The sequence below is a fragment of the Erinaceus europaeus genome, chromosome 13 (assembly GCF_950295315.1).
Source record: "Erinaceus europaeus chromosome 13, mEriEur2.1, whole genome shotgun sequence".
Classification (NCBI taxonomy): domain Eukaryota; kingdom Metazoa; phylum Chordata; class Mammalia; order Eulipotyphla; family Erinaceidae; genus Erinaceus; species Erinaceus europaeus.
The window spans coordinates 84,197,260-84,209,310 of NC_080174.1; the positions used below are offsets into that span (position 1 = coordinate 84,197,260).

The window sequence follows — 12,051 nt, forward strand, 5'->3', positions numbered from 1 at the left end:
GAGAAATGGAGAGAGGAGGGGAAGACAGAGGGGGGGAGAGAAAGACAGACACCTGCAGACCTGCTTCACCCCTTGTGAAGCGACTCCCCTGCTGGTGGGCAGCCTGTGGTTTGAACCTGATCCTTACATCTTTACACAGGTCCTTGCGCTTTGGGCCACGTGTGCTTAACCCGCTGTGCTACCGTCCGACTCCCATTCTTTCTCCCTTTTTTTAAAAAATATTCATTTATTTTCCCTTTTTTTTTTTGCCCTTTTTTATTGTTGTTGTAATTATTATCGTTGTTATTGATGTCATCATTGTTAGGACAGCGAGAAATAGAGAAAAAAAGACAGGGGGAAAAGAAAGATTAAGACACCAGCAGACCTGCTTCAGTGCCTGTGAAGCGACTCCCCTGCAGATGAGGAGCCAGGGGTTCGAACCGGGATCCTTACACCCGTCCTTACACTTCGTGCCATCTGCGCTTAATCCACTGCATTCCTGCCTGACTCCCCAAGGGCATATTTTCACGCTCTTCACTGTCAGTATTAACAGTATTTCGGCATTGACAAATAGCGCCTAGGGTTTAGCATATGGTGGGCCCTGTGTAGACGGAAGTTGTTAATTATTGTAACTATGTTAGATAGCATATTAATTCTATGTCCCTGCAGGACAAGTTACTCAACAGCTGCTTCAAATAGTATGTTTATTATGCCACAGATACCACAGGGCAAGAGTCCAGATACAGCTTAGCTGCAGCTTTAGTGTCAGCCAGGTCTGTGGTAATGTCTAAGGTTCAAATTCTTTATACCATGCTTGTTGGCAGAATTTGTTCCTTGCAACTGTCAAACTTTGCTGCTTTAAAGCCAACAGTGGGGCATCTCTCCTTTAAGCTTCTGACTTAAAAAAAAAAAAAAAAAAAAGAAAGAAAAGAAAAGAAAAGAAAAAAGAATGGGACTTTCTTTAGAAAAACCTTGGGCTGTCCAGGAGATAGTGCAGTGATGGGGCTTTGGACTCTCAAGCATGCGGTCCCGAGTTCGATCCCCAGCAACATATATGCCAGAGTGATGCCTGGTTCTTTCTCTCTCATCCTATCATAAATAAATAAACAAACAAATAGAAAAACCATAGCTGATCTGGTAAGATCCACTTCCCCATTTGATTCCATCAGGTTGCTCTCCTGTGACGATCTTAGTAGAGATCTTTATATCTGGGAAATCCACCATCTTTGTCACCTACTTAGCATAATCACGGTGAATTCCCCTCACCTTGCCATATTCTAACAATTCAATTGTTAGCAGTCCTCACACTCAAGAGGAAGGGATTATACAAGTTGGAGGGCCATTGAGGTGAGTTTGAATTTCATGTATCAATCTTGGCAAACACCAGCTATTCATAATTGATCTTATAGAAAACAGCTGAAAGGGGTTGAGTAGCGGCTCACCCAGTTAAGTACACATAATACCAAGCCCAAGAACCCAGTTTCAAGCCCCCAGCTCCCCAACTGCAGGGAGTCCACTGCACAAGCAGTGAAGCAGGTCTGAAGGTGCCTGCATTTCTCTCCGTCTGTATTTCCCTGTCCTCTCTCAATTTCTTTTTTTTTAAGATGTATTAATTAGGTTTTTTTATATGTACTGGATAGAGACAGCCGGAAATAGAGAGGGAAAGAGAGATAGAGTGGGAGAGAGACACCTGTAGACCTACTTCTCCACTCGAAAAGTTTCCCTCCTACAGGTGGGGAACCTCTCTCAATTTCTCTCTATCCTAACTAATAAGAAATAGAAGGGGGAAGGAAAAAGGAAAAAATGGCCACCAGGAGTGGTGGATTCATAGTGCTGGCACCAAGCCCCAGTAATATCACTGATGGCAATAAAATTAATAAATAAATAAGTAAAATAAAGAAGGTAATAGAGTGTCAAGTTACCAAGAATTTAGGAATGCCGGTAGGCAGTGTGGCTAGCATTTATCTAGAAGTGCCACTTACAAATTGTCCTCTCTTTGTTAGGTTGCTCACTGCAAGTGTTCTTTTTCTTTTAATACATTATTTATTTATTTGAAAAAGAGAGATACAGAGAAAGCTAGAGATAGATAGACCAGAGAAATGTTCAACTCTGGCTTATGGTATTGCTAGGGATTGTACCTAGGACCTTAGAGCATCAGGCATAAAAGCCTTTTGCATAACCGTTATGTTCTCTCCCCTGCCGGCCTCCCTCCCCCAAAGTGTTCTTATCTAACTTGACTTTAATGTGACTGTATTTTTTTTTATCTAATTGTATTAACTACCAGTTTTAAATACGACGACATTTCAGCAGTATAGTTTCACACCTCTCTAGGGCAGTGTCTCTACCCCACCCCCCAAGTCCATCACACTAAATCCAGTGTTGACTTCATTTTGTTTTAAAAGCTAGAAGCAAAAATTCACTAGCAGCGACTGGGTAGGGTAAATAGGAGTCAAGTAAGCGCAAAGTCTGATGGTCAGGGTGACATAGGGTGTATTGAGAGAAATCAGGTCTGTTGATGACCTATTGTTGTCTTACAGAAATGCCTGCCGGGTGATTCGAGAATTTCTGTTTCAAGAGAATCCAAAAGTCTGGATTTTTATGTGAAACCTCTTGGTTTTCAAATTTTGACTTTTGGTTCCAGCTTTAAAACTGTGAACAGAAACCTTATTAAACCTCTCCCAAAACTCTTCTGCACTGCACACTAGCAGAAGGCTGCTCTGATGGGAAGCACTTCTCTTCTTTTTTTTTTTTTTTGTTTGTTTTGTTTTTTTAACCCTTTCTTATAGTGTTGGCAAACTACAACCTGCCAAGAGTGACCATCGTGGACTTCTTAGATGTAGTTTCAGAACACTACTTTTTACATACTCAGCGGTGTCCTTTTTGAAACCAGATAAAACATTTCTAGAGTTTTGCTCAAAGGTCTCTCTCCATAACACACACACACACACACACACACACACTCTCCCTCTCTCTCTCTCTCTCTCTCTCTCTCTCTCTCTCTCATAGTTTCTACTGACAATTCAGTGGGAAAAGAACCCAACTTGATAGCATAAAAGTAACACTGTGGTGGCAGGGAAAGTGGTTCAGTAGTAGCATGCCTGGCATGTGTGAAGCACTCAAGTCTAGCACAACATTAAAAGTTAATAAATTAAAGCTGGAACATCACACATGGCAGAATGGCCCTCTTATGTCTATTTGGCTTCCTTTTTTTTGTTGTTGTTGTTTTGTATTTTATTTTTATTTATTATAAAATGGAAATATTGACGAGACCATAGGATAAGAGGGGTACAATTCCACACAATTCCCACCACCAGAACTCTGTATCCCATCCCCTCCCCTGATAGCTTTCCTATTCTTTATCTCTGGGAATATTCTTTATCCCAGGGTCATTGTGGGATGCAGAAGGTGGAAGGTCTGGCTTCTGTAATTGCTTCCCCTCTGAACATAGATGTCGACGGGTCGCTCCATACTCCCAGCCTGTCTCTCTCTTTCCCTAGAAGGGCAGGGATCTGGGGAGGTAGGGCTCCAGGACACATTGGTGGGGTCATCTGCCCCGGAGAGTCAGCTTGGCATCATAGTAGCATCTGGAATCTGGTGGCTGAAAATGTTAAGATAGAAAGTAGAACAAATTGTTAACTAATCATGAACCTAAAGACTGGAATAGTGCAGATGAAGATTTGGGATTTCCGTTTTGGAAAAAGCTAGTAGGTCTATCTTAGATATATTAAAAGGGGCCCATGACATTACTAGTTTTTTCCTGAGTCTGACAGCTAACCTGCAGGTGGGCCAAAGGCACTGTCTGGGGAAATGGTGTCACAGTTGGAAAAAAGACTAGAAATTTGGATCAAGGAAGAGAGTAGCTCCCAAATATGGGAAAAGTATATAAATATTGTTAACTGTAAACCCCAGTCAATTTGATCTGGGGCCCATATTCAGCATAGGATCAATTTCACTTTCTTTCCCTCATTCTCTCACAAATACAAGAAATACTTTAGGAAATAGTATAAATATGTGGGTTTTGGACTTCAACCAGTATAGATTCCAATTCCTACTCTGAAATTTGTCTGACCTTGTCATCTATGTGTAAATTATTTGATCTCTCCAGGTCTGCAACTTTCCTCATCTGCAAGCTAGAGTGGTAATCAGATCCAGGATTCTATCATAAACATTCAGTAGCCGTTAGCTGTGGTTGTTATGATATTCAGTTTCCGTCAAGGTTTCTACCTCCGGCTAAGCTAGAGCAGATATCTTCCATGTCCTAAATTGACCCCAGATCCTAGGACACACAGTGAATGAACTTTGTTTTCCTTCTAAGAGCTTGCACTCGATGTCATTACTTCTGTTCTGTCCATGGTTATTTATTATCTGCTATGTACTTGGCAATGTTTCAAAGACATGGGACAGAATTAGACTAATGAAAAAGGCCTACTCTCTAGGTTTGTTGTAAAGATAAGTCTGTGTAAAGATAAGTTTGTTGTAAAGATAAGTCAAGTGTACCAGATATGTGTTGAAGAGGATGTGGAGAGAGAGGAACTCTACTCCATTGCTGGTGGGAATGTAAACTGGTACAAGCACTATGGAAATCTAGGCTTACCACTACTAGGCTTACACCCAAAAGATATAACAACACTGATTCGAAGGGATATATGCACCCCCATGTTCGTAGTCACTTTACTCACAATAACAAAAACCTGGAAACAACCAAAATGCCCTTTGACAGATGACTGGGTAAAAGAGAATATTAGGCAGCAATAAAAAGGGATGATATTGTTTCCTTTGGGATAAAGTGGATGGAATTAGAGATGATGCTCAGTGAAGCAAGTCAGGTGAAGGACAACTAGAGAATAGTTTCACTTGTATGTGGATTATAGACAACTGAATATACAAATGTGATAAAAACAAAATGTCAACCTATTTTCAAGACTACGTGAGAACTATAGTGGTTATCTACGGAGGGTGGGGATGGGGACACAGACCTTTGGTGACAGAGTGGTGGAAGAAAAAGCGTCAAGTGTCCTTCCCACTTTAGTTACCATACAAAAGCAGCATTTCGGGAGTTGGGCAGTAGTGCAGCGGGTTAAGCTCAGGTGGCGCAAAGCGCAAGGAATGCTGTAAGGATCCCGGTTCGAGCCCCTGGCTCCACACCTGCAGGGGAGTCGCTTCACAGACTGTGAAGCAGGTCTGCAGGTGTCTGTCTTTCTCTCCCCCCCCCCCCCGCCTTCCCCTCCTCTTTCCATTTTTCTCTGTCCTGTTCAACATCAACAATAATAACTACAACAATAAAAAGAGCAAGGGCAACAAAAGGGAATAAATAAATATTCTTTTAAAAAGCAGCATTTCACTAATCACTAGTTTTGTACTCATTTTCTGTCTACTGATAGAAAATTGGGGACTTTCTTCCAACTCTGCCTCTTTTTGGTAGAGTCGGGTTAGGCAGAGAGGATGGAGAGCACTGTGCTGGCTGCTAAAGGAGCCTCTGGCTTTCCAGACACAGACCTGTGCATTAAAATCATCTCTCAGTGACAGTGTGTATCATCCAGAATCATAAAGCTAATACAACTCAGTAGGTTCTCGTGTAGAAGTCATTCTCACACATGTCCAAGCACTGATCACACATGGCATCTTTGTCAAAGAGATAGTGATTTATCTCATATTAGCCTCCTGTTATGTCTGTATTACCCCCACTGGGAGTCTGGAAGTATTTCTTTTTTCCCCAGCCTGAATCCTAACTAAGGTATGTAATAATTAACAGAACAGCATTTACAACATTGTAATATATATAGTGTAAGACAGTGATATTCCTGAACTGGCAAAATAGAACGTAGACTGCACATGATTCAAGCCCGGCCCCACCACTTTGAAGGAAGCTTTGGTTCTGTGATATTTCCCACTACCACCCTCTGTTTGCGAAAGTCGGCCTGGGATGTTGAATTTCTGGGAGCAAAATAAAAAAGGCAGTGATGTTCCTAAACTTAAGGTTTTTTTTCCTTTTATTGCTTTCCTTTCAATTATAATGGGTTACATAATTATAATTAGAAAGAGAAATAGGAATGGAGAGGGAAAGAGGGAGAGAGACAGCTACTACCTACTCCACTGCTTGGGAAGCTCTCCCTCACTCTCCTGCAGGTGGGGACCAGGACTTGAACCTGGGCCCTCACATATGGTAACTTGTACACCTTTACTAATTTTCTTTCATCACCAAACATATCCCTGATTTCTGGTGAATAACTGCTAATAGTATAAATTTTCAGTTAGTATTCAATCATGAGAATTACCTTTAAGAGTTGTTTGTATTTGAATCCTTAAGGTAGTAAGTAATGTCAGTGTTAGCACTTCACATCTTTAAGTCAGGTGTTATTAAACTCAGTCCAGAGAGCCAGATGGTGGCACACCTGGTTGAGCACACATGTTACAATGCACAAAGACCTGGGTTCAAGTTCCCAGTCCCCACCTGCAAAGGGAAAGCTTTGCGAGTGATGAAGCAGTGCTGCAGATTTCTCTCTCTCTCCTCTCTCTCTCTCTCTCTCTCTCTCTCTCTCTCTGTTTCCTTCTCGATTTCTGGCTGTCTCTAGCCAATAAATAAATAAAAGATAATTTTATAAAATCAGTACAGTTGTTGATAAACCTTGTTGCAGTATATTTTAACTCTTCAATACTGCGTACTCAGCAATACTTTCAAGTCTCAAGTTGAAATCTACAAACTGAACGAAAACCAAGCCTCCTTATGCCAGTCCTTGGGCTTTGGGCAACCTGCTCTTAACCCGCTGCGCTACCACCCGACGACCAAAACCCAAGTTTCCTGTTGTCATCGCTGTTAGGGTAATTTTTAAATTGAAAATTAGTTACCCACCTATTGCCAGAGAACAAGTTACCCCCAGCATTCAGTGACGTAAGATAATATCGATCATTTCACAGAACAGGATGCTTCCGGTTAAAGTTGTCTCATAGGGTTGGGAGCAAACTTCTCCTGTCATCTCAAAGTTCCATTCAGGAAGGAGCCACTTCTGAGTTTTCTCAGATGCTTGACAGAATTCAGTTTTGAGGATTTGACTCTTTTCCTCTCTATGAAACAGATGGAAGCCTGATCTATTTCCTGATATAATCATCACTGCTGAATTCTATGTTATGAATCATTAGGTCACACTCTCAGAGGGAGACAGCTACACAGGGCTGTGAATATCGCTGTCAAGATAGGATAGTAGATAGTCACTGAGGCAAAACTTGTTAGAGTAACTAAAAAAATATCCTTAGTAAAATGAGAATAAGATCCATCACAAAGCATCTAACACTTTTTCTTTCCCCTTTACCAGAGCACTGCTTAGTTTAGGCTTAAAACTGAACCTGGGAACTCTGAGCCTCAGGCAGTAGAGTCTTTAGCATAACTACTTTGCTATCTTCCTAGCCCTCTACTTATTGATAAAAAATAAGAGGTCTGTGCTAATAATAAAATTAAAAGAACTTTTTTTGTGTTTGTGTGTCTATTAAGATTCTTCTCTCATTTACTTTTTTTATTTATTTAAACTTTTTTTTTCCAGTATCTTTATCTGTTGGATAGAGACAGCCAGAAATCAAGAGCATAGGGGGAGATAGAGAGACAGAGAGAGACACCTGCAGCCCTGCTTCACCACTTGTGAAGTTTTCCCCCTGCAGGTGGACCAGGGGCTCAAACCCGGGTCCTTAGGCATTGTAATGTGTGCGCTCAGCCAGGTGTACCACCACTCGCCCCTCTCATTTACTTACTTTCTTATTTATTTATTTAATTTTTTAAAATTTATTTATTCTCTTTTGTTGCACTTGTTCTTTTATTGTTGTAGTTATTATTGATGTCGTTGTTAGATAGGACAGAGAGAAATGGAGAGGAGGGGAAGACGGGGGAAAGACAGACACACCTGCAGACCAGCTTCACAGCTTGTGGAGCGACTCCCCTACAGGTGGGGAGCTGGGGGCTCGAACTGGTATCCTTATGCTGGTCCTTGCGCTTTGCACCATCTGCGCTTAATTGGCTGCACTACCACCCGACTCCCACTTTCCTATTTATTAACGAGAAAAATAGGAGAGAAAGAGCCAGACGTCACTCTGGTACTACCAGGGATTGAACTCAGGACCTCCTGCTTGAGAGTCCAATACTTTATCCACTGCGCCACCTCCCGGACCACTCTCATTTACTCTCTATTTGCCATCACCCATTCTTCTTTGCTCTCAACCAGTCCTGTGAAGTACTATCACTACCCTCATTTTATAGGTAAGGAACTTGAGGTGTAGAAAGATTAGCAGAACTGCTCTCATTCCTCAGACAAGCTTGCGTGCCACAACCTTTTTTCTCCCTTGAAAAACCTCTACTGTACAATGTGGTCTCTCCCAGAAATGAGTGCCCCTGGAAAACACCCTGATGGAAGAAACAATCAACTTGTGAGTTTTCGCTTCATTAAACAGGAGAGATTTCCACCTGGGATGGTGAGATGACCACAACCAGGGGTGCCCAGAGGAAATCGCCATCTTTTCTCTGACAAATTTATTAAGAGCAGCTCTTTAGCTGACACTGGGTAAATGAGGTTGCGTTTTCCACAGAGGGCAGGAGAGGAGAGGAGCCTACACAGGGAGATGAAAGCCACAGCACCAAACGGTCCTAGAGGCAGGAAAAGTCAGGGAAACTGAACCACACTGCCTTTTGCTAGAACCCAGTGCAAACCTCAATTTGTATGTTTTTGTTTAGATACAGACATGGTCATAATTTACCTCTCCGCTGGCATCACATCAAAGGACTCGTCCGAAGAAGATAAAAAGGCAACACTTCGTGTCATCAATGAAGAAAATAGCCTTCTAAACAACTCTGTAATGATTCTCACCTACGCCCTCATGAATGGTAGGTAGTGTTTCAGAGATTTTTTTTTTTCTTCTTCTTCTTCTTCTTTCAGATGAAAGTTCTGTTTAAGTGTATGCTGCTTTCAAAAATATAAAAAGGACCACAGCCGTGTGCTTTGATGAAGGGGTTCAGAAGAGGCAACAAAGGAGTTTCCATACTAAGGCTGTCTTCCACTACCTAGTGTAGGTGTTGAGGGCTTGTCATAATATAGGATGCCCCGTCCTCTTCACATCCCCCCTTCTAGCCAACTGCCGTTTGCCAGACTTGTGTTGTGGTCTGGTCTGGCAGGGTTTTTTGACACCATTTCGTTTTCTTTTTTTCCTAATCTTAGATTCTGTTAACTTCTGTCAATAAATAAAGCTGCACGAAGTCAGAGTACTGAATCTAGATAGCTTTGTATATACAAAAGTGCATATCACATTTCCCTGCAGAATTACCCCCTGGTCCCTCTTCTGCCTCTCTCTCTCTCTCTCTCTCTCTCTCTCTCTATCTCAGTTTCCTGATAAGATTCATCTACTTGGCAGAGTTGTTGTGAAGATTAGCCTAAAATGCAGTAAACACCCAGGACAGTGCCTGGTACTTCCTGGGTACTTATTAGGTATTCACGAACCGTCAATCATGTTACCGCTTAATGAAAACATCTAGAAAATGAACAAACTCGAGAAATACTCTTTGTGTGCTCTCTTGCTTTCTGACCTGCCCTCACAGTCATCTCTCCCAGTGGACACACTCTTCTTTTCTCCTCTTCCTCCCTTACATTGAAGTGATGTGCTCAGAGACTGTTCTCTCCACCTCCCTCTCCTTTCCACAAGAATATAAGTGTTCAGGTGTGAGCCCTGGCTCAGTCTTCTTTGTGTTTTGAGCTCTGCACATAGATAAAAAGTTATCTATTTATGCCTGGAACATACTGACTTAGTGTTATGCGTATCTGTTTATGCCTGGAACATACTGACTTCAGTGTTATATCTCGATTTCTGATAACTCTTTCTTTCTCCCTATGGTGTAAACTTCGACAAGAGGAGAGAAAAAAGAGTAGTCATGACATAGGATGCTTGGGAGGCAGGGAATAAGAATGGAAGACAGGAAGGAACATGAATTGAGCCTACAATGTGCAGCACTGTGCACTGAGGATTTAAATCTTGGTTTTTACAAAGTTTCTGTCCTCAAGAAGTTTGTAACTGAGTATGAAAGACAGACAACAGGAGATGAACTGAACTGGCTAGAAGAGGAGTAAAGATACACAAGGAAGTAATCACTCCTTTCCCATTAGATCCGAAGGTCATCTTGAGCAGGCACTCTGTCACCCATCCTTTCACTAGTCGTAAATCTTTCCAACAGATTGTCTCATGCACCTGCATCATCTCTGGTGATTTCTGCACCTATTATGCATATGGAGTGGGCCTGGGGTTGAACATACCAGCAGCTAGAAAGGGGGAATCTATGCAGATCTTGAGAAAAGTAGGTAAAGCGTGCTAGGCCCTCTGTGTCTATCTTACCACCTCTTACTTCAGCTTTCAGATCTGGCAACATCTTATATCTGGGTCAGTTTTAACCTCTAAGCGTATGGATATAAGGGGACTCTGGGAAATGTAGTCGCCACCATGACTATATTCCTAGAACGATTCAGCACACTAACCAGCCTGCCGCTCCACTGAACCTACTGCCTCTCCTGCATAATATTTCATGACGGAGTAACATGAAATAACCAATCCATGAGAGCCTTCCATCCACACTGTTTTTGTCTGTGGCTGATATTTCTATTTGTCACCTGTTCTTTACATGTTGAGAGAGCGAGGCAGTTCATGCCCGAGTTAGGAGATGTGTTTGTAACCTTGAGTTGTCTCCTTTCATCATGCGCCTGTGTAAGGTGCTCTCAAAAACATAAGATCAGGAATCAGTCCTACCTGTGGTGTCTGTTGCTCCAGAAATCTACCACTCATACTTGCACTCCCGTCTCTGTCTGTGTCAAGCAAGAGGAGGAGGATCTGGTTCTGACTTCCCTGTGCCATTGTGTAAATGAAGCAAAATCCAAGTGATTGAAGTAGAATGTGTTAGGGAAGAAATCATATCCACTGCATCCTGTGATAGCTTTCAAACCAAACGTCCAACTCTAGAAGTATGTATTTCGCTACTTAGAAATGATAAAGTCAACCCCCCAGTTCGAGCTCCCCCCCAAAGTCAAACCCCCAGTTCAACCCCCCCCCCCGGCTCCCCACCTGCAGGGGAGTCACTTCACAGGCGGTGAAGCAGGTCTGCAGGTGTCTGTCTTTCTCTCCCCCTTTCTGTCTTCCCCTCCTCTCTCCATTTCTCTCTGTCTTATCCAACAACAGTGACATCAATAACAATAATAATAACTACAACAATAAAACAACATGGGCAACAAAAAGGAATAAATAAATAAATATTAAAAAAAAGAAATGATAAAGTCACATAAGATATGTGACCTGTGACTCTTCAAATATGTTTTTTAATGGCTGAGTGGCTCAATTATAGAAAACAGCCCCTTTTAAAATCTCCAGTGGGAGAGTCTTCTTAGTGACTCAACTCATTTGAATTTGTTTACAGTGGTACCCATATGGGATCAGTTAGTAATCCTTTTGAATGTGTTCCAACAATAGCAAACTAACCTTTTTAAAGGCTTATTCAATTTATTTTTGTGCTATATATTACAGATGTTGTAGCCCAGTACATCCCAGTATGCTTAATTTTTTTTTTTAGAAAGTTCTCTAAATCCTCTAGATGTCAAATACTATACATTCAATAAGTCAAGTTCAGTGTTACCCTAGCAATATCAAGCATGGAAAATAGTTATAATTCAAATGCGCTTAGAGAACTAGGCTTTGGAGGCATCACTGAATACACTTGTCCATTTTTTTTCATTCCATTGCATGAGACTTTGGCAAGTGTTGGTGGGCAGAGAAGTTAGAAATGAAATGGTAGGGAGTCCGGCAGTAGCACAGCAGGTTAAGCGCATGTGGCGCAAAGCACAAGGTCCAGTGTAAGGATCCCGGTTCAAGCCTTCGGCTCCCCACCTGCAGGGGAGTCGCTTCACAGGTGGTGAAGCAGGTCTGCAGGTGTCTCTCTTTCTCTCCCCCTCTCTGACTTCCCCTCCTCTCTCCCTTTCTCTCTGACCTATCCAACAAAGACAACAATAATAACTAAATATTTTTTTAAAAAGAAATGAAATGGTAAACCTACATCCTTTAAAA

At 41.9% G+C, this 12,051-nt stretch overlaps 1 protein-coding gene across 1 annotated transcript in view; it reads left to right on the forward strand.

Annotated features, from left to right (window-relative positions):
* CACHD1 (cache domain containing 1) overlaps positions 1-8,866 on the forward strand; it is a 200,802-nt gene extending 191,936 nt beyond the window's left edge. The window contains exon 8 of the mRNA XM_060206358.1: positions 8,693-8,866. Within this exon, the coding sequence (XP_060062341.1) occupies positions 8,693-8,850 (158 nt within the window). The 3' untranslated portion in view covers positions 8,851-8,866. The remainder of the gene's footprint in view (positions 1-8,692) is intronic.
* Positions 8,867-12,051: the final 3,185 nt, after the last annotated feature.